The 24062-nt window shown below is 34.6% G+C and overlaps 1 protein-coding gene across 4 annotated transcripts; it reads left to right on the forward strand.

Moving 5' to 3' along the window:
• Positions 1-1166: 1166 nt before the first annotated feature.
• On the forward strand, positions 1167-22579 carry LOC128209588 (endoplasmic reticulum membrane-associated RNA degradation protein-like). Of its 4 annotated transcripts, XR_008257029.1 has the most exons (23): positions 1167-1253; positions 1462-1665; positions 2072-2226; positions 2883-2984; positions 3244-3336; positions 3591-3688; positions 4053-4174; positions 5832-5946; positions 6771-6873; positions 7122-7151; positions 7735-7803; positions 7962-8129; positions 8689-8769; positions 9015-9085; positions 9625-9735; positions 9914-10001; positions 10476-10648; positions 11114-11230; positions 12188-12271; positions 12768-12877; positions 20650-20804; positions 21440-21541; positions 22225-22293. XR_008257029.1 is itself a non-coding variant. In XM_052913679.1 (22 exons), the coding sequence occupies exons 2-22, from the start codon at positions 1494-1496 to the stop codon at positions 21614-21616; spliced, it is 2349 nt and encodes a 782-aa protein (XP_052769639.1). In that variant the 5' UTR covers positions 1167-1253; positions 1462-1493; the 3' UTR covers positions 21617-22579. The 4 variants fall into 4 exon arrangements, 3 of the variants coding, with proteins under 3 accessions (XP_052769639.1, XP_052769640.1, XP_052769641.1); XM_052913679.1 differs by having other exon boundaries at positions 21485-22579; XM_052913680.1 differs by lacking the exon at positions 22225-22293 and having other exon boundaries at positions 21440-21579.
• Positions 22580-24062: the final 1483 nt, after the last annotated feature.

Raw genomic sequence — 24062 nt, forward strand, 5'->3', positions numbered from 1 at the left:
CAGGAGTAGTGGGGTTGTGGGGAGATGATCGCCCTTGCAACCATATTTTTGTTTCAAGTGAACTGTTTATATCAAAATGGTAAAATGCGAACATTTCACCAGAATGCGCCATGTAAGACTTATAAAGATATAAAGCGTTTTGGTGTGGTCCCATAGAATATCTTTCACAATTTAGAGCCAATGTTTTTGTCTAATGTGGAAGGGGTTGCACGTCCCAAGTTAAACCAGTCAGAGAGACAAGATGCGCCTGTCGGGTGTTCGGGATGATATTTGGTCACTGGTTTCCAACGCGTCAAAGTATGACCAAAATCGCGGCATTTCGTACTTTTCAACGTACAATGTATCCCAACGTACCCGGTACGGGAATGAAATCTCGACTATTTCTCCGGAACCACAAATGATAGGAGGTTGGTTCTGGTCTTGAAATCTAGCACTCTCGATTAACTACGCTACGCCACCGTCGATGCATTTCTGACGTCATTGCGTCACCGTTTCCATCCGCCTACAAGCCTATTTCACACTTTAAATGCAGCGTAAAATGCCTAAACTGGGTTGGGCGGTGACGAAGATATATCAGCAGCCCTGCACTTGCTGCGGCTGGGACCAATTTTGCCATTTAGGGCACGCTCTTACCTACAAGATGCGCCTGTCGTGATGTTCGGGATGATATTTGGTCACCGGTTTCCAACACGTCAAAGTATGACCATCGAGTCATCTCATTTGGCTAATCACTTCTGACCAGACGGATTCCCGGTTTGAAATCGTGGAATCAGCAAAATAAACTAGCATAGCACGAACCATGTTCGTTGATTTGCATGTATTTATAAATATTATATAGTCAGAAAAGAGGTTGAAGCTCTACACAACATTCCTTTTAGTCCGACAGTTCCGATTTTAAATAGCAGTCATTATATACATTAACGCACGCTCATGCTTTTATTATAAATCTTTCCAAAAGTGATAATAGTAAAAAAAAATATTGTATGTTCGACCAAGGTAAAAACAAGGCTGACCCCTGACTCCTTGTTTTCGGACAACTTAATAAACGTCATTCATTTAGCTGTCATGTCAAGGGGATGTTACTACGCCACGCACAAAATTAGTGGACTGTAATCGTATTACGAGTAGTTACCTCCCGTAATTAAAAAACTGACATTGATATTAGTAAACAAACCACTCTTATAAAGTGGAACAAATTCAATATTTGTTTTATTATACTGTTCCTTTAACTGTATGGAATGTTTTGTAATTTGGTAAGGATGTTTTTAAAATCCTATTTATGTAGTTATTCACTTGTCGCTACGTATAAATAATAAACAGTGCCAGTTAGATACAAAAGTCTAAGATAATAGACGTCCAACATATAACTATGGTTAAAAGGTATGATACTATGTTTATTATTCATTTAGAATATAAGATAAACAGTCTGATTAAAATCATATCCTAAATACACTCATGCAGGCACTGAAGATGGAATACTTTACTCAGATTGGATGTTGAAGAACATCTCATGGATGGACTCTCTGACATTGCCGGTTGTGGAGACCTGCTTGTCCAGTTATGTCAACAATCTGATCACACAGTTAGCTGTCACTGAAGCATGCGATGATAGTGCACTGAATGAAGGATTTCTAGACTTCAAATATATCTGTAGTATGCTTCCAGGTAAAAAATAGTTATTCTAAATTCAATTATTAAAAACATTGGAAATCAGACTTGAAGCAAAATCGGTTTGAATGGGCAAAAGAAACTAAGTGTACCTTTTTATGTACCAGAAAGGAATCTTATGAAACTTTGAGAAGTTGTCCACAAGTTAAATTTTGCTCTTAAACATGATTTGATTGGTTAAAAATTGACCAATCAATACACATTTTGGATATCTTTGACCAAACCAAAAACTCAACCATTTTTTTTACAAATGGCTGCTGTAGGCTATAATCAGTATAAGTAATCTTCTTGAACAACTTTAAGGTGAAAAATCAATAAAGTGTTTTAAACGTTGTAAACATTTGCAATATTTCATTGTGTAACAAACTAACACACTGAATTGTAGATTTATAATCACGTACAGGTAACGCAGAGGATGAGCCAAGTGTATACTTTCCAGCCTGTGTGACCAGTTTAGCTCCAATTCTTACATCAGTAGAAAATCTTGTGGGAAAGATTGGTCCGCAGAACTTCCTTGATACTTACCTTCCATATGTTTCCTGGACTGGAAAGCAACAGGTAAGATCGCTGAGCATGGTTATGTTAAGTATGTATAAAATGCCCTTGAGCTTGTATCATTCAGAGATCTTACATGTAGTCTGAACTTTTATTTTTTTAAATTCGTATAAATGTCACAGATGGCAACAGTATATTATTCATGATTTCCTAAACTTATTTAATAATGTTCATGTTCAATCTCTTTTGACAAAAATGACATATAAAAGTATATCCCATTACAAACATGTGGCGTACATTATATAAACATATACAAACGACATACTATGGGCTGAACTTCAATAAATACTGGTATACAGAAAAATTAACGAAAAAGTAACACAAGGATCATTTCAATTTATGGTTTAGATCTACTTATATCGTTATTAAAGCAGATCCCTGGCACTTGAAATTCAGAGGGCATCCCCATTTTGTTCAGCTCATAAAAAGGAGAATTTTTTTAGGGAGAAAACAAAAATATTTTAATTTATGGTACCAGGTTATAATCACATTTTTATTAATTGTATCATTTAAAAGCTGAATGATTACACAATTACATCTTAATTTTTTAAATGTTACAAAAACTCCAAACAATCTATACTTATCTGAATTATATATAGATTTTAAAATGTAGTTTTATTCTATTGTAACAATATCTGTATCAAACAATGCCATGTCAGGTACTGGCGGAAATATGGCGCGACATGTTTACTCATAACCCTGTGGATGAAGTCACTGCCGTGCTGGTCACCTCAGCTGTTCTTGAGAGAGCCCTCGGTGATGTAAGACTGATTAGTAAACTTAATTTTCGTTCTGAGTATTATTTAACAATTCAATTATAAGATGAGATGTACTAAACAATGGGCTGTTTATTCAAGGCTTTGTTAAAGTTACAAAGTGATTAAAAGCATTATTCTTAACTTTAAACGGGAAAAAATTGCTGCATTATAATTCATCTTGTATCCATAATCATCATGTTTATTGTTTGATGTCCAAAGTATATTTTGACTACCGGGTATTTGTTCATATGTTTACTTTCAGGTGTATATGTTGAAAGGGCCAGCCCCGTGTCCGTCCATGCTGAAAGATCTGCTTGTAACAGAGCAGCTTAAGGAAATTCTTGGAGAACACGTGGTAATTTTTTTTACTTAATCAATTACAAATCATACTTTAAGAAATACCATTAAATGTCACCACATAGAAATATAACCTATTGTCAAACCTCCTGGGAATTGCCAATAAACGCATTGTTGTTTTAACGTTACCCAAATGTTCAATGTTTCGAGTAGCCAATAAACAAATGGTGTTTTTACATAATCTAAGTGTTCAAAGTTTTGAATAGGCAATGCGCCTAGATTAACTGTAAGTAAATGTGTTCTTATTTCCAGATGTGCATACTCCGGCTGGTAATGGGTCCTCCAACCTCTCTTAACCTCCGAAATGTTGCATGGCATGGTTTTCCCTTTCCGGGAGAAATACCAGCAAGGTCTGTGAAAATGTCACAATAACATCTGAATATAAAGTTCTCTCAATTTTACCATGATGAATACAGTTTTTTTGGTAATCTATTGCCGTTTGGTCACATAATAGACAAAGTGCTCTTTCGCTGTATTAACGGGTACATACTATTTTACCATGTGAGTTCCAGCAGTAAAACGTTAGTATAAAAAAGATTAATGTGGGTGCTTTCATTGTGAAATATTATACGAATAGAGACATTATAAGTTGTCATTTTAGCTTGTCTGCCCTCTAATAAAGATAAGTGTATTATGCGTATGAATTGAATTATTGTACAAGATAAATGAAAAGAAAGAAAACTCAAATGCTTCAACACACTTGTATGTCTCCAGGTGTATTTGGTTCCTGATACTACTGGTACCCAGCATAGGTCGTGTGTTGGAAGAGAGGCTGGTCCCAGTCCTGATGTTACACCGGGAACCTGTGGTCTTTCCTCGCACCAAACTTATTACAGGTATCTAGCAAGTTTAAGGGACATTTTTTTATTGTAGCACAAAATTCATTTTGGGCATACACTTTTAATGCGAGTATAGAGGATTTTGTAACACAAATAAACATCTTGGATAAACATGTAGAGCAAGTTGAGGGGATTTTTCAACTCAAAACTTATCTCAGGTATACATATAAAGAAAGCAAAGGGAAGTATGTGACCTAAAACTCAAAAACAACTACTCAGGAATACATTAAGTGCAAGTTGGGGTTACTTTGTAACACAAAACTCATCTCGGGTATACATGTAGAGCAAGTTGAGGGGATTTTGTAACAAAAATTTCATCGTGGGTTTACATGTTGAGTAAGTTGAGGGGATTTTGTAACACAGAACTCATTTTGCGTACCCATGTAAATCAAGCTGAGAGTTCTTTATAACATAAACCTTTCTTCAGTATAAATATATAGCAAGTTGAGGGTTCTTTATAACAAAACCTCCTCATCGGTATGCATGTAACTCAAGGTGAGGGTCTTAAAAACATAAAATTCATCATAAATGTGAAGTAAATTGAGGGGTCTGTATAATACAAAACTCACCGTGGGTATACATGTAGAGCAACTTGAGAGGGCTTTGAAACACAAAAATCATTTTTGGTATACATGTAAATCAGATTGAGGGGTCTTAAAATCATAAAACTCATCTTGGGTATACATGTAAATCAAGTTGAGGGGTCTTAAAATCATAAAACTCATCTTGGGTATACATGTAGAGGAAGTAGAGGATACTTTGGAACTCAAAACTCATCTTGGCTATACATGTAGAGCAAGTTCAGTGGACTTTGTAACCCATACTCATCTTGGGTTTACATGCATTGTAAGTTTAGGGGACTTTGTAACATAAAACTCGTCTCAGGTGTACATGTAGGTCAAGTGGAGGGGAACTTGTGATGTGATGGCAGCTGTTATGATTTAGTGATTATGATTTGACCTGTCTGCCATTACTGTAATGGCAGACAGGTCAAATCATAATCACTAAATCATAACAGCTGCCATCACATCTGACCCTTCCGAATGGATCTTGGATGTAAATGAGTTTTTAGTTTTAATTATTGTTTTATTATCTGCCATTCTGTATCAAGCTATTCCTTTTAAAGTGACACTCTTATTCAAAATCAATACTTACACATGTATAACAAACAAAGATTTTGAGTAAACCTGAAACTACTTACTAAATAATGCATTTATGGAAAATATTAATTACTGATAACAAGATTGTAACCATAGATTCGTTAGATGAAAACGCAATATATTAAATGATTAGTGAGTGCTAAACGATTTACTGTGAAATACTAGCAATTGTTTTTATTGTTGAAAGTATTTTTAGTGAGTAAGTGTGCATCTTTAAATGAATTTCAGTAATTTAAATACTTCTCTTGTCCAGTTCTCAAGTACGTGCAGTGGTTAGAACACTCGTTTTTCACCAAGAGTTCACTGGTCAAGTAAAATTCCACCGGATACTCTGGTTTTCCCAACAACACTAGATCACACGCGTTACATCGTGCAAATAGGCGTGAATGCTATAATGCTGTAATTACTTGTTTTAAAATCGTTCTGGTTTTGACTAATAATATACAAAGACACTCTCTCCTTTGTATTTGAGAAATGTTAATGGTGTATTTCAGAGGTTGATATTTTGTCTAGCAAGGACCTCATTGAGGCTGTAAAAGACACCCAATTTTCATCCTGGGACACAAGAATGTTTTGGACAAATATCACCAGTTTATATACGCAAGAAAGGTAAAAGGAATGGGAATTGATCTCCTTGTATTTTATTATGAGCGCTTGGTGCCGAACCTTCTTCATAATAATTATCAAGTCAATAGTTACTCTTCCAAAATAACATCAATATGTACTGTGCAATGTATACCTGGTATTGTTTGAGTTAAAGTAATGATATACTTTTTTTATTTGTATTTTAAACCAATAATCAAGCATTTTTGACTGGAATGGGATATGGAAGGTTTATTCTTGCATACCGGACGTATGTTACGGTCATGTGACCAGTGCTGGAAAAACCCATCTTACATACCTCACTTCTTTTTTCTTTTATTGTATGATTTATGAAAAGTATATTATGCCATTTCAATAAAGCGCATTCAAATATATATGTTAGCAAGACTTTTTATTAAAATTGAAAATAAATAATCGTAAAAAACGCTATTTTAGTTATTTAAAATTACTGCGCTCTATGACGTAAGTGAACAACGTCGCACGCGCTTTTTGGTGTAATTGTACAAAAGTTTGTTTTCTACGTCATTTATTCCACAAATTGATAAATTTAGGTATGCAAGAAAAAATATCAATCATGTTTTTCCGGTCCGTATCGACAGATCCGACCCTCATGCACGCTGCGTGGCCGGTAACTCTGCAAGCCTCGTTACCAATTTTTCTATCTGTACCAAACACATGATAGATACTTATAAGATAAAACTGTATGAATGAAGAATCCTTAAAATGGCTAAAATAATTTAATACCATTATTGTATGTTGGTTCTTTATCTATAAGTATTATTGACTTTGATCAATACTTAAGTTAATGATTAACGTCATGTTCATCTTAGGTATGGTGAATGTACCGCTCTTCTACTCTACTACCTAGAGCAAGGTCTACGGCTTGTGTTTGCTACTGCCAACAACTGCGAGAACAGAATTTTGACTGCTGAGGTATGAACAAACTTAGTTGCATTTATTGGTAGGCCTAAATATATGGTAAAGTTAAGTAGATTCTTTTCCCATTATTATCTTGTTTATTGTTGAAATAAATTTCAATTTATTAAGAGGTTATAGGCATGATTGCCTGGATGCATTAAAACTTGTTGTAGTTATTGTTGCATGCAGACTGTTTGAAACATATGACCAATTCTTTTATATATTTAACATACATTTTTTTTAAACTATTCATCTTTTTCCAGGCAACGACATTATACACTACATTTGATGAGGTAATAGAGAATAACATCTGAACGTATTGTGAGTACTTACTTGTATTGTAACTCGAAACCGTGTACTTGTAATTTGTAAACTGCATTTGGAAGAAGGCAGTAACTCCTACATGTGCATACAGTCATACTTTAAATTTAGTAGTTCCTCTTAATATTCATACTTGTGAACAACTTCCGTATTATAATTATTTCTAAGCATGTGCATATGCGCCCTATTGAGGCACTGTGTGATTCTGGCAAGTGTTATAACATTGGGCCGATTGTTTAGAATTTTGTTAAAGTTAACAACCATATTTATGACATCATTGGTCACTTGAAAAAAGTGAAATATTAAATGACGTTCTCATATCATTGAATACAAACAACTACAGCTGAAAATGAAAAAGTTGTTATAAATATTGTTTAAAAATACAGCAGATCACAAGTGTTTACATTAAACCTTAAGAGCAGTAAAACTTTGGAAGTTAAAAACGATTACGTTAACAATGTTGTTAACTTTAACATAGTTTATTACAATAATCTGTCTACGTTTGAACAAAAATTAATGAATAAATTTTATGTTTCTTTTTCTTATTTTGTTTAGATGTTAGATCCTTTTCTCCCTGATGGGTCTGAAAACCGACTGAGGATGGTTATAGGAGAAGAGATATTGGTAAGAAACACATGATTGCAGTGTTCGGAAACTTGTTTTAAGCTTTGTGGATTTAGGTTGGCTGATCATCCTCTAGTTTAAGTTACAAAATATAAAAAAACACACTTTCCCTTACTTGATGTGCATGTGATGATTTTTTTCTTCTTTTCTCCAAACAGGAAATAATCCTTGACCACCTGACCTACCCGGGCGGCCCTAGGGTGAGGGACCGTTTGAGTCACGGTGAAGCATGCTGGGAAAGGTTTCCATGGCAACTCACACGTAACCTGGCAACTATCTGTGTGGCACTGTCAGCCATGTTTGTAAAGGATGGGAAACATATTCATGTGAGTAACAATCTGTTATTAAGTTAATTTTGTTGTTTTCCCTTTATTGTCTTAATGTACCCTGCGTAGCAGGCAGACTCAGAGTGCTTATGTTGTCATTGTTACCTGCAGCATCATCCACGGAGTCAAACATTCATTACAATCTCTTACCTAAACTTTTCTTCTTCAACTTTAATAATAATACAATCTAAGCAGCAATACTAATTATTGGCATAGAATATCTCGACTGAGTTTGATTACCAATCAGATCATTGTAGGCACTCTAAGAGTTATTACCCTTTAATTGTCAAAAATTTACTAATGAATGGTAACAGTCCTGACAGGAGGTGAAGTTTTTGTTTCAAAGTTCTCATGAAAATAACATGTATCTAGCTGACCTGTAGTGATACAAACCGAACCTCAAACTATTATTATTACATGAAATAATACATGTCAAGTCCTGTTGTAAATCTTGCTAGAAATGTTCATGATCACACAACAACATGAATTTTACAATTAAGGGCTCAATGTGTAGTGCATGTTAGTATATTGTATTTATAACACAATGTTTTGTTTTCAGAACAAATGTGTAACCATACTTCATGAGGATATTAAGTCATACAGTGTCCAGTTTCATAGAATAAGCCTGTTAAAGAAGGAGGTGTGTTTGTTTTTAGTCTTCATTCATATAAGAAAGGCATGCATTGATAATACATTGTAATTTTAACATAGAAGCAGTTTGCATAAATTGAAGACATGTATAAATATTATGTGTATGTTTCAATAGTAAAGTAATAAAAATTGATAAAACAAACAATAATAATAATAATACCAACTGAAACTGTTTTAAATTGCTTTGAATATTTCATTATTTCACTATGGGCTGTAAATAATCTTTTTTGTTAGATATCTACCTTCTTTAAGAAAGCATCTGAGACAGATTCCATGATTTTACTGCAGCCTGACCTTAGTGAAAGGTTTGTATATTTGTTATGTTATTAATATATTAGAACATGAAACTAATTTTTAAATAATGTGAAATGTTACTTACCCATAGACGATAGCTGACTGAAAATTGAATTGTGCTGAGGTCTAGTAGCTGACTGGTTACTTAATGCAGCCTAGGTATAGTAGTTGACTGGTTTCCTTATTTATGCTAAAGTCTAACTAACAGGTAACTTAACTATGCTTAGAACTTGTTGTTGATTTGTTCCTTAACCATGCTAATATCTTGCCTTTGTTTCATCTGGTATTTATTCTGATAAAATCTACCAAGAAACAATTCTATGTTATTTCGACTGCAATTGAAATGTTGCCCAGATAGTTGCATTTACCATCTACAGACAGAAGTGCTTTACACAAAGATAAATACAAATATTTAAAAAACACATTATTATGTTCCAATGCCCCTGACGGATTGAATATTTAAATATCACTGTCAAGGCGTCCATTTGTGTGCGTGCGTCTGTCCTTTCGTTCATTTTTATCATTTAATAATTGATTTGGCAATTTTCAGAAAGCCAAATGATCCTTTCCAGTCTACAGATGAAGCATCTTCACTTGAAGCAAAGCTCAGGGACATCGTTGCTGTTTTTGATGGACATTGGGCATATGTGGGCTCAAAATGGTAGGGAACTTTTCGACTATCATGTTTTTAATTTAAAGCTATTTCACTTCTTTCAATACTATGATAATTTTACGTCTTCTAGTTCTTGCCAATTAAGTTTTCAGGGTGAGTTGTAATTTTACGTTGAAATCGATTTATAGATACAAAAGATACAATGGCTGTCACATATTTTTTTCAGTTTTCAATATTGTGACCTCCATCATTTGAAATCAACAGTTGATGAAATTTTGCAGCAAAAGATACATACCCTGTACAGAAACTCGAAGGTAAATTATATATGTGTAATTCTGGTTTGAAAATTTACATTTGACAAATGTCTTAGGATTTGTTTAAGAACCTGTGTCCACATGGACTTAAATGTGGTAAGTGCATATAATAAACATGCAAATTGAATAATTTCTTCGACAAGGTGCTAAAATATTATTAATGTAGAAAAGGGTTATTCCAACTGTAATTGTATTCAGAACTTTTAAGAATACACAAGAGTCAAACTCCCGAATCTAAACAAAGAACAAAAACGTTTTTAAACCTTACTGGTTAAACTTATTTAGAAGATATGTTCTTGAATGTTACACTACATTTTGATTTTCATTATTTTATTTTATGACGCCATTTTAACTTCGTGCAATGAAACTTTTTACGATACAACGTTAATATGATGGAATACAGACAAGTTTATTTTGGGATTCGTATTGCCGTTATATTTATGATGGGCGTAATTATAATATGTTCCTTGACAGGGTTCCAACTGTGATATTGAAAATGAGGTGCTAACACTGCTGGACCATATAGTAGATGAGTGTTTGCAAGTCATCACTCAGATGCAACAGTTTGCAACAAACAGGCAACAGCAGATGACTCTAAAACAGCTCAGGTCACGGCAGAGAGAGAACTTCAAGAAGTTCCTAGCAAGGTAGCTTAATTAGATAAGCGTTTTATGTCTGAGAGCTGTCGTTGCCACTCATGTTAGTATCATAATACACAAATTAAAACTGTGAGAAAACATTTTTACAACAGGGGCTTGAACCCACGATTGCTGGAACACTAGCATTGAGCACAACTGACTGAGCCAGCCAATCAGCAATATTTCACTCTTTCAGTTGCAAACATAAATCTTAAATAGTACTAGCAATGTGCATATTGATTTGCTGATGCTAACCGAGTGATATCAAATTCTGCAAGAATTCAAATATTACACTAGCTTGAATACTGACAATGAAGCATATTTACGATATGTGTTTCTTGCAGATTTATGATGGGTATATAATCTAAGTTAAATTGAAGCCACGATTTATAATGGTGTCATCTTCAATCCCCATTAATACAATAAATGACAACTTGTGAATTAACATAAGGTTTAAATGTATTTCTATTCCAGTGTACCATCATTGGTTGTGGGGCCGTGCACATGTGTATACATGTGTTGTTGCCAACTATATCAACTTGATGAAATAAAGGCGAGGGAAGGACCTCAATCAAACAACAAATTAATCAAGTAAGAATGTATGGGTATCCATTATGAAAAATAGTATAACAATGCATCGTTCCTGTCACTTGCCTACAATATCTGTTATGACCATAAATACTTTTACCAGAACATGCTTGTTGGCCATGTTACCTGGAACACTAGCATTGAAAGCGATCTTATAAAGATATAAAGTGATTTTTGTTGACAAGTATTAAGTTGAGAATTAACTTGTTAAAAACCCAGTGAACTTGTTGACTGTTCAAACAATTATTAAGATGTATGTAGTGTGTGTCTCCCATTTTTGTCTATCAGGATTTAAACTTGTGCCTCTAATCAGGATCGTTATATTTAGGGTTTTGTTGCTGGGCTTGTTCCTAGATCCCCCATTGTTTGCTTTGTCATATATCTCCACATGGACAGTTACTTTGCAACTAACTTGGCTTTAGATATCTAGACTGTTTTCCTTAGTGGAATGAAAGTCAATATAGAATTAGTTCATCAACCATGCTCTATTTATACCAGGTGTATTGTTCATTCATGTATTTAAAGATTTTCAATTCCATATGTTGCGGTATTACTGGCATTTTCACTTAATCAAAGTCAAAATCGTATACAAAGGGGTTCTTATGTTCAGGATTAATTCTGAAATCAGGATTTAGAGCTTTTTACATCAGACTCTGGTACAATTGTAAGAATAAATTTTGTTCAGACTTTTGCAAAAAATATACGAATTTCCTTGAAATGAATATTAATGACTTTTGAAACTATTTCAAAAGGGGTCTTCTCACCCTTAACCTGCTTTGGGCATTCATCTCTTATATTCATCAAACAGACCCGGCTATTTTTCAGGATTGACAATTGACAAGTGTTAGAAACCCTGAATATGGCCTACAGGGTACCGTTAATTGGTAATGAATAAAGATAAACCTTTGTTAAGATGATATGGAACAGTTTGTTAAGATTTAAAATTTCATTTCCTTTCAGATTCTGGAAGTCTGTGCTGAAGTTGTGTGAGAATTTACGAACATTTACGCACCATGATAAGAACAAATGGACAGAAGGGGAGGAGTTAGTTTCACACTTGACACCTTTTGTAGAATCTATTTTTAAAACCTTTCATTGATTGATATGTGTGTGCATTATGCAAATATGTGTCTTAAAATTATCTGGTAAAGCTATGTTATCTGACATCTTTAGAATGATTTTCATAGCATGGTTAATGGCACAATTCGTTATTAAGGACTATTTCACCGAGGGTAACATAAACACCCATGATGCTACCGTTTCTCTTACACTAGGAGGGTTTGCTGTTAAAAGGACTATATCAATGACCTTATTTCGGTCTAGGGGACCTTATAACGGATAATGATAACTCTTAGTAACGATACCCACCCACCAATAATAAATCAAAACACTTTTTTTTCCGAAAACAGAATTATTTTTGTAGCTTGTGCAATTGCATATAATGTACAGTTTACTGCATTGTTTTTCTCTAATTAGTAGGTACAACAACATTAATATAATCTTCTTTTGCTCCATAAAGTTTTGGTAATTGTATTTTCAGCCCAGCCGGAACAATTTTTCAGTCGGCCGATTGTTTCCCAGTATTCGACACTCCTCGGCCATTTTTATCGACAACAACCTCGGCTGTATGCCAGTACATCAGTAGAAGTAGTTCGTATTTTTTTTAAATTATTTCATGAATTTAATGTAGTGTTATAGCTTGTTTAATTGCCAGTGAAGTGTATTATTGCAAACATGATTTAGATTCCCGAGAGTTAAGTCATTAAAAGTTTATCTGCTGAATTAAATTACTACGCGATCTACTTGCAGCGGACTTAAACATACCGATTTCTAAGAATGTACACCGTCCATATACATCAGAAGTTGTTTTCAATAAAAAGGCCGAGGAGTTCCGAATGCATATCAAACAACTCGAGTGTTAAAATATATAAAAAGCATATATGAAAACAATATTCCCCGTCATCCCTTTTCTTATTTCTTTTTAATAAAAAGGGGATGACGGGGAATATTGTTTTCAATTTAGCGATAGATGCTCAGATGATGCTCTTCAGCTTACTGTAAAGTTAGGACAGGGTGGGGCAATTTGATAGGGGTATATACCGCTACAATAGTGGTGGCAGCCGCACGGAGTTGGGAGGACGGATGGCTGCTTGTTATGGTTGACAGGACCTACAGCATTACCACTTCAACGGGTCTGGGATAAACGACAGTCTCGAAATCTTTGTCGGGAAGCCAATTTGTAGCAGGGGGTTTGATAATACCCAACGCTAATCAGAATACTGTATTATTATCCAGTATATGGAAAAGTTACATAAAATAATAAACATCAGACAGACATGTACACAAAACAATTGATGGTGCAATATAAAATAATACAATACAATACACGAGCCCCGGTCATACAATTTAAAAATACAAATCTGGCTCCATCCATCCAGCTATTACCCAGCAAACAGTATAACATGTATGAACTTCTTAAAAACAACTTATTACAAACTATAACCAAAACATAACATCGGTCCGGTGGTTAATTGCGACGTCGGACTGACATCGTGAATTCGACGTTGATGCAACATTTTGTATTTAAGTCGCCGACGTCGTGACCTAAATCCAACCTTTATCCGACGTTGATCCAATGTAATGTGTTTGTTGCGTAATTAATACAAATGAGTGTGCAACATAATTTGTAAAACAACTCACCAGACTGCTTAAAAGTATGATTAACAAATATATATTGGCTCTATGAAAAACTATAAAATGAAATGATCCGACGAAGCGAACCTTACAGTTTGGCCTCTAATTTAATTTCATCAAATAGGTTGGATAGTTACTTGTACAAAACTTCAATGAAAAACATGATGTAATTGCTGAATGATTGTCTTAAATATAGATACATGCAAATCTTGAACAAAAATTTCTCAGTTATTTAATAAGAACCATACTTTGCATTTTATGCTCTCTTTTTTTTTTATCTAACTTGGTTATTAAAGTAGGTTGGATGTTTGATTATCATTTTATAATGTTGCAATTCAATACATGAAGTCGTTGCTGAGATATTTACCTATGTGTGCTTAAATGCAAAGCTTAAACCAGAATTTCTAAGTTGAATAGTGGAGGCCAATATTAGCATAATATTCAAAATAGAGTTATCTTACTTAATCAAGTTTCAAGTAGTTTTGAGTAAGTGGCTGGACTAAGTTTGCAATTTAAAATATATAAACAAAAGAGATAACTCTGCAATAAAGTGTCCTAAAGGTATAATTATATCTATCTATGTTTTAAGTTTTGAGTACTTTTAGAGTAAGTGCCAGGACAAAATGTACATGATAAAAATGAATAACGGGGATATCTCTGAATGTGTTATAACTCTTGCTATTGGCCTAACTTTAGTTAGTAAATTTGGCTGAAGACATAGAATAATAATAAGAAGAAGAACAACTAGAGAATAATAATGACAAATACAGTTTATCTCCCTTTCAGTCGAAGGTGAGACTTAAATCATTTAAAAATCTACTTCAATATAATATATTAGAGAGTATTAATCTTACAGCGTAAAACTATTAAAATAATTGAACCAATAAGTGTTTTAACTGGTAAAACGAAAATAATAAATCATTGACTAAACTCTTAAGTATTAAATGCATACAAATATTCATTGGGGAAATTTCGCTGAATACAGATCAATATAATACCACTTTAAATTTGTATAGATCGATTTCACCATTTATCTTTTGACAATCATAATAACAAGTACCGATCGGAATAACTTAAACATGGAAGTTTGGATTTCGAGAGTAAACATTAATTGACAAGAGGTATATAATTGTACTAAGGAGAAGTACCACAAACAACTTGATTGCGTAAAACTCATTAACCCCCTCCCCCCACAACAATTCTTAGGATAATAAACTTAACTATGGATAGTGATAGGGAGAGCGAGAGACTGTTTTCCCTACGGTTGTCTCGGGTGATGGGGGATAACGGGGTCAGCAGATGGATGATTGCCAGGAGGAGGAGAACACATTTCATGATGGAGACTATCGAAAATGTTGGTCACTGGTTCAGTGATGTGAATGTAACTAAATACATATTTGGCAGTCAGAGTGAGGCCACAACAGCAACTGGGATGGCATCTGATACTGACCACTTCGAGTGTATTAAGAATGATGAGGTAATCCTTAACTGGAATAACTGGCAATATGGAAATGCAAATCTTCTGGTGTTAAAGGATGAGCTCACTCCTCCTCAACACTGCTACTTGCAGAGACTGAGAAGTGACTGCCCACTAGCAGCAGTACAAACAGAGAGCCCTGATGATGCGCTAGATGGGGAGGGGAGAGTTATACTGACTAATACATCGCTCGAAGTACAGGACATTGTGCAGCGCTTTAGTGAGTCAGGTGAAATAATTCGACATGGCCCATCAATGTCACATGATGAAATGTTTGACAATGTCCGCGTCCACCATTGTGGCCAGCTACCCCAGGAATGCCAGTTTATGTTCCACAGACCACGCCCTGGGCACTGGCCAAGACCTGACACACTAGCCAGGGCCAGGGATGTTGGAGTCTTCCTAGTGCCACAGGGATATACTGAGAGCCCAACTAAGCATTCTATGTGTAGGTCTAAAGCATTAATGGTTCCTTCAAAGTTACCCAGTTACCCTTATTCAAAATGGCAGTGGAGATTTTCAACTACACTGATGGAACGATTTCTAATGTTCGACTTTAGCCATGTTCAGGTGAAAACATATACACTCACCAAAATAATAAGAAAAAATATATCCAAGCCTTTGTACGGAGACAGATTTAGCACTTTTCATATTAAAACTGCAATGATGTTTACAATAGAAAACTATCCAGCTGAGATATGGAGGGAAGACAATATTTTGAAATGTGTATGTCTACTTTTAAAAACAATAAAAAGATGGGTTAAACGGAAACACTGTCCCCACTTTACAATCTCTGGCGTTAATCTGTTTGTGGGAAAGTTGAACTTTTGGGAGCTTCCAAAACTGTGCAGCATGATTTCACATCTCGTCAACACAAAACTGCAGTGTTTGTTCCATACTCATATGGACAATATTGGTTTGAGATTGCTTAAATGCTCAGGTTTTGAGAATGTATCACGGCAGAGTGTGAGCACAAGAACCCAGACCTGTAGTGTTGTTCTACAGAAACTATTGTAAGAAGAAATACGTGACCTTACGCTTGTTTTAGATAGATTGATAACTGATAATTCAGGTGATGACATTAAAAGTCATTTGTTTGTTCTACAGAGTATGTCAGATACCCGAAGTGACCTAGAACAGGATGTAGTTTCTCGGCTGACCCCATTCCTGTGCAGCACCCTTGCCTCCATCCTGGCTTCAAGGTGCATCGATTTGGGTCAAACAATCACACAGGATATCTTTAACTGGTACCAGCTTTAACTGGATTCAGACCTTATGTCCAGTGTGTTGAAGTTTGCCTCCATGTTGTACTGCAGATGGCACTATGAGAGAGCTGCAGAAGTACCGAGTTACTGTGAAGGGCTGCTGGAACAACTAGAATTGTGCCAGTGCTGTGGACATTATGAAAGGGCCTGCCAAGAACCAAGCACCGAGTTTGAGAACAAGTTGATCACCACCTCAAATACAGAAATGCTGAAGAAATACATAATGATTTGTATAACCTTCACAAGAGAAGAAATGAACTGTTTTCCCCAACATCTTACATTTGAAATGTTCAGGGGTATAAAAGGTGAAGACAAACTAGGTACAGCGAAGTGGAAGTACAATGTAGTCACTGATTGTATCCCATTCCTGTACTACTTACAGCATCTCAACTCCAGGGAACTACACCAACCCTGGATAGCACAAATAGCCCTTCATAACCTACACGAGTACACAATGGACACAATGGAGACAGAACATGGCCATATTGACACAGCCTTCAACATGCTGGGTCACTGTTATGAACTTCAGAACAGGCAGGACTTAGCTTGGATGTGCTACATCATCTCAATGGAAATCTATGACAGATGTAATGCGTCAATCTGGCACGCAGCCAGGCTACTTTATCAGTTCTTACAAAGCTGATAGCCATATTGACACCGCCTTGAACATGGTTGACCAATGATATGAACTTCAGATCTGACGGGACCTGGCTTGGATGTGCTACAACAAATTATTTTGATTTCATGACAGAGACAATGTATCCATGTGGCATGCAATTAGGATACTACATCAGTATTTATGTTAGAACCCGAGTCTTCTATTTTCAAATTTTATTTCTCATTTTCCTTTTAACCACAAATATATGTACATGTAAATCTTAGTTTGAATATATGTGTTTTATTTTATGTTAGAAACCAGAATAAATAGGGAAAGATACAAAACTTTTTAGAATTTGTTTGCTTAATCTTTGCAAAGGAATGCTGACACGGAAATAATTATTTTTCTTGTGGACAGGTCTTTCTGTGCATGTGGATAGATCGGGTTAAAATTCTAAACCCATCTTCATCCATGAGTAGAGCAGTCCATATAGTTTATACAGTGTAACCAAGTCTTAGTCAACTTCAAATAAAGAGCAGTATTCTCGTGTTAAATTACAGTATTCAATGTATTCACAATACAAAGTCACTAACATGATTTTCCTACATTCTTATTCAAAACAGATATGATACAGGAAAAAAATTCACATAGAACAATGGCTTTCAAAACTATACCTTTACTTTCACGTTCATAATAATGAAGACTAAATTGACATTCCACAAAAACTACAAATAAAATATAACAACTTGCATCGTGTCTGCTAGCACTGAAAACAACAGGGACAGGATCAGTAGTAAATAGGGATGGCAACGAGTACCTGAGTACTTCATCGATTGTCCGAGTACCCGAATACTATTTCACTACTCGAGTATTCGAAAAAAAATAAGTTTAACAATGACCGAATGCACGATATTCAGACGACATACAAACACCACAATCAGACAACACACTCACATACAATCCCCAAAAACCGACCACATACAAACTTACAAACCATAAAAACAGAACCAGAAATACATGAAACATGATTTTGTCGGCATATTTCCAAATCATTGAGATGTGTTCCATTGTGAGTTATCTTATATATTGGAGTTGAAGGCAATGATATCAAAATCAGCCGATCCTTAGACAAAAACTAAAAGAAATGTCAATCTATGAGAAAGCAGCTTTAACAGTCGTGGCGAAATCCTGAAAGTTCTCACTAGCCCACGGACATGACAGTCATGCGACCGAAATATTCTACAAGTCCGTGCTTAAATTTCATTGTCCGTATGTTTACGGCACCTTAAGCTGAAAATGTTTAACACCCATATATCAGAGAAAGAAACACCAACACATTTGATGTTATCGTTTCCTAAAATCCCAAAACCACAGTTGCACCGGACAACTAAATATTATATGTAAAAAAAAAATGATTTCAAATGAAGTTCCTTTTTCGATTCAATTATAATCAGACTTTACCTTTATTTACTTAAAATGCAAATAAGATTAATCTTTTAGCAGGGGAAATACGAACTGACATGCAAATAAAACGAACTCATCAGATAAAAAGCATATTGATTTATCCCCACTTCCATTGTTTACACGACCCATAATATACTTTGATAAATGTTTATAATGACATCCGCCGGGTACCGTACGTCAGCGCGGAATCCATTTAGGCAATCGAACTAATTTAAACAGATCTTTGGCGTTAACAGTTCATCAACAATTTCGTAAGAGTCATAGGGCTTTTTGCGAGATTGTGCCGGCTCAAATACATAAAAATATCGTTTCAGTTGACTTAAACCAAAAGAAATATCATTCCGTCCTCAGGGAGCCCGATATAGAAAAATAACTCAATCGATTTTCAGGCTTATAAATGTATACGCAATCGGAACTCCTCGGCAAGTATCAAGATATGGCTATCTCGAAGCTTGCCGGAGATGGCCGAGTTGTTACGATTGATAAATACGAAGAGTTACATTCAGAAATGAACCCTCATCGTGCATATAATGAATATTGCGTTGTTCGTTGCGCTGTTGGGTTTTTATGGAATTGAGTCGGGAATTAGTGTAAAAAATCGAATAATACCTGGTTTGTTGACATTTTCATAAAGCACGTGGAATCATCTGCTCGTGACGTACGTTCCTACTATTGAATTAACTACGAAAAAAAAGAAGAAAAAAGTTAAGGCTCTACATCAGTTCCATTCAACTTGGACATTTTCGATTTTAATTAGCATAAGGGATGCATTATCTATATTAATGCAACAGTGATAAAAGCAAAAACAAACAAATAGGTTAAAACTGACTTTCATGTAATAATGATCGGGTAAAGCTAAGAACGAGCTTAAGAATGACCACAACTGTACATTCTTTTGTTTTTGATAAGGGGGTGTAACTACGCCACGTACAAAAAGTGGACTGTAAGCGTGTAACGAGGTGTTACCTCCCGTTATTATAAAACTGACATTGATACTAAAGTAAACAAACAACTCTAAAGTGGAACAGATTCAATATTATTTTGAACATATAACTTAATGAAATGTTTTGCCATTTAATAATGATGTTTCTTAAACACTTAAAATGTAGTTAGTTACTTGTAGCTGCGTATTACTAAACTGTATTATACATTAGTCTAAAATGGTTGACGTTCAATACGGGATTCTTCTAAGATTTCACTGAAGAATGCTCTGTAGACACTGTGTAATCTAGTCCAAATAATAGTACTTTGACAAAAAAATACGATTTTTTATATGGCAAATCCTTCACGACGTTAGGGATTAGAACAATCCCGTATAACATGTATATTCTTTTAGACTACTGTCTGGTGTTGATTACTTTATAATTGTTTATTAAACAATTTTGTATCATTTAAACGGGCTCAAGATATTTCAGTTGTTAAACTTTTTTATTTATCAACCATGGTTTATAGGTCTGTGAGTATATGTATTAGTCATTTACAATATAAGATATAAAATCATATCCTCTAATACTTTCATGCAGGCAATGAAGATGGAGTACTTATATCAAGTGAGATTAATAATTAATAACACTATTGGAAATCAGACTTGAAATAAAATAAGTTTGAATTGGCAAAAGAAAATGAGTGAACTCCATAAACTCCAGCAGAGTATTGTATAAGGCTTTGATAAGTTTTCTTTAGGTTATATTCTGCGCATTAACATTATTTGAGGGGTTAAAAGTTATCGGTTAATAAAAGACCGATCTATACACATTTTTTAACAAATGACTGTTGTAACGTTTCATTGATTTTTCACCTTAAAGTTCTTTAAGAAAGATTACTTGTATACTTAATCAATGAAACGTTATACGTTGTAAACGTTTGCAATATTACATTGTGTGTCGAACTTAAACACTGAATTGTACATTATAATCACGTACAGGTAACGCAGAGGATGAGCCAAGTTTGTACTTTCCTGCCTGCGTGACCAGTTTAGCTCCTATACTTACATCGGTAGAAAATTATGTGGAAGAGATTGGACCACAGAACTTCCTTGATACTTACCTTCCATATGTTTCCTGGACTGGAAAGCAACAGGTAAGATCCCTGAGCACTGTAGTATTAAGCAAGTAGCAAATGCCTTTGGGCCAGTTTCATTCAAGGATCTTACATGAAGTCGTAACTTTTTTTATTTTTTTTTTAAACTTGTATAAATGTCACAAAAGGTAACAGTATGTTATTATTCATGATTTCCTAAACTTATTTCAATTCTGTTCATGTTCAATCTCTTTTGTCAAAAATGTCATATAAAAGCCTATACTATTACACACATAGTGCTTGTGGTATACATGATATTAATATATACAAATGACATACTACGGGCTGTTCAATGTTGAATATGATGAAAATTAAGGAAACTGTAACACAAAGATCACTTCTATTTACGATGAAAGTCTACTTAGATCGTTATTGAAGCAAATCACTAGTACTTTAAATTCAAAATGCATCCCAATACTGTTCAGTCCATATAATAAGTTATTTTTGAGGGAGAAAATTTAAAGATTTTAAACTGGAACCAGGTAATAAAGAATTGTTAATGATTTGTATTATTTAAAGGCTGAATAAGTAAGAAAAAAACCCGGAACAATCTATACTTATCTAAAACTAGATATTTCTAAAATGTATTTTTTTTCCTATTGAAACAAAATCTGTATCAAACAATGCCATGCCAGGTACTGGCGGAAATATGGCGCGACATGTTTACTCATAACCCTTAGGATGAAGTCACTGCCCTGCTGGTCTCCTCAGCTGTTCTTGAGAGAGCTCTCGGGGATGTAAGACTGATAAGTAAACTTAATTTTCTTTCTGAGTATTATTTATCAATAAAATTATTGGATGAGATGTACTAAACAATGGGTCGATTATTAAAGACTTTGTTAACCTTACAAAGGCATTGTTGTTTAAACCTTTAAAGGGTTAATGATGAATCATATATTTAGAAAAAAAAACTTGTATTGTAACTGATACCGTGTACTTGTAGTTTGTATACTGCAATTGAAAGGAGGCAGTAACTCCTACATGTGCAAACGGCCATACTTAAAATTAAGTAGTTCCTCTAAATCGTACTACGAACATAAACAACATCCGTATTTTTGTTATTTTAAAGATATACATGTGCGCCCACTGAGGCACTGTGTGATTCTGACAAGTGTAAAACAATACATTGGGATTGTTTAGAAAATCTTGAAAATTTAGCAACACGATAAATATATCTATAAATGGTGAAATAGTTTAAGATGTACTCATATATTTAAATATATACAAGTACAGCTGAAAAAAGTATTGTTAAAACACATCAGTTCTTACAATTTCAAAACCAGTTAATATATGAACGTAAAAAACGATGGCCTTAACAAAGTTTATAAAAGATGGCTCTATGTGAGAATAACATGATAATCTGTATATGTCTGAACAAACAATACTGGATATTGTGTATGTTTCTTTTTTTGATGCCTAGATGTTAGATACTTTCCTCCTTAAAGGGACAGAAAACCGACACAGGATGGTTATGGGTGAAGATATATTGGTAAGAAACACTTGATTGTAGTGTTCAGTAAACCGTCTCAGGAAAGTTATAGGAGAAAATATATTGGTAAGGAACACTTGATTTCATTGCTCAGAAAACAAACTCAGGATGGTTATAGGTGAAGATATATTTGTAAGGAACACTTGATTTCATTGCTCAGAAAACTAACCCAGGATGGTTATAGGTGAAGATATATTTGTAAGGAACACTTGATTGCATTGCTCAGAAAACCAACCCAGGATGGTCATAGGTGAAGATATATTTGCAAGGAACACTTGATTGCATTGCTCAGAAAACAAACTCAGGATGGTTATAGGTGAAGATATATTTGTAAGGAACACTTGATTTCATTGCTCAGAAAACTAACCCAGGATGGTTATAGGTGAAGATATGTTGGTAAGAAATACTTGATTGCATTGCTCAGAAAACCAACCCAGGATGGTCATAGGTGAAGATATATTTGCAAGGAACACTTGATTGCATTGCTCAGAAAATCAACTCAGGATGGTCATAGGTGATAATATATTTGTAAGGAACACTTGATTGCATTGCTCAGAAAACAAACTCAGGATGGTTATAGGTGAAGATATGTTGGTAAGAAATACTTGATTGCATTGCTCAGAAAACATACTCAGGATGGTTATAGGTGAAGATATATTGGTAAGAAATACTTATTGTAGTTTTCAGAAAACCGTCTCAGGAAAGTTATAGGAGAATATATATTGGTAAGGAACACTTGATTGCATTGCCTTGAAAACCAACTCAGGATGGCTATAGAAAAAGACATAATTGTAAGAAACACTTGATTGTATTGTGCAAAAAACGGACTCAGAAAAATCATCGGAGAAGATATATTGATAAGAAACACTTGATTACATTGCTCAGAAAACTAAGGAACACTTCCTTGCATTGCTTAGAAAACCAACTCAGGATGGTTATATGAGAAGATATGTTGGTAAGGAACACTTTATTGCATTGCTCAGAAAACCAACTCAGGATGGTCATAGGTGAAGATATATTTGTAAGGAACACTTGATTGCATTGCTCAGAAAACAAACTCAGGATGGTTATAGGTGAAGATATGTTGGTAAGAAATACTTGATTGCATTGCTCAGAAAACATACTCAGGATGGTTATAGGTGAAGATATATTGGTTAGAAATACTTATTGTAGTGTTCAGAAAACCGTCTCAGGAAAGTTATAGGAGAATATATATTGGTAAGGAACACTTGATTGCATTGCCTTGAAAACCAACTCAGGATGGCTATAGAAAAAGACATAATTGTAAGAAACACTTGATTGTATTGTGCAAAAAACGGACTCAGAAAAATCATAGGAGAAGATATATTGATAAGAAACACTTGATTACATTGCTCAGAAAACTAAGGAACACTTCCTTGCATTGCTTAGAAAACCAACTCAGGATGGTTATATGAGAAGATATATTGGTAAGGAACACTTTATTGCATTGCTCAGAAAACCAACTTAGGGTGGTTATAGAAGAAGATATATTGGAAAGAAATTTGATTGCATTGTTTAGAAAACCAACTCAGGATGGTTATAAGAGAAGACATATTGGTAAGAAATTTGATTGCATTGCTCTAAAAACCAACTCAGGATGGTTATAGGAGAAGACATATTGGTAGGAAACACTTGATTGGATTGTTCAGAAAACCAACCAAGGATGGTTATAGGAGAATATATATTGGTAAGAAACACTTGATTTCGGTGTAACGAACACTTGGTTAGAGATATGGGGCTGAGGTTGG

Source organism: Mya arenaria, chromosome 11 (assembly GCF_026914265.1).
Source record: "Mya arenaria isolate MELC-2E11 chromosome 11, ASM2691426v1".
Taxonomy (NCBI): Eukaryota; Metazoa; Mollusca; class Bivalvia; order Myida; family Myidae; genus Mya; species Mya arenaria.

Coding starts and splice junctions, on each gene's coding strand:
- LOC128209588 (XM_052913679.1), top strand. CDS start 1,494: ATGTTGAAGAACATCTCATGGATGGACTCTCTGACATTGCCGGTTGTG. Junction 2,985..3,243: donor TTGAGAGAGCCCTCGGTGAT/GTAAGACTGATT, acceptor GTTTACTTTCAG/GTGTATATGTTGAAAGGGCC. Junction 12,272..12,767: donor AAATGGACAGAAGGGGAGGA/GTTAGTTTCACA, acceptor TTGTATTTTCAG/CCCAGCCGGAACAATTTTTC.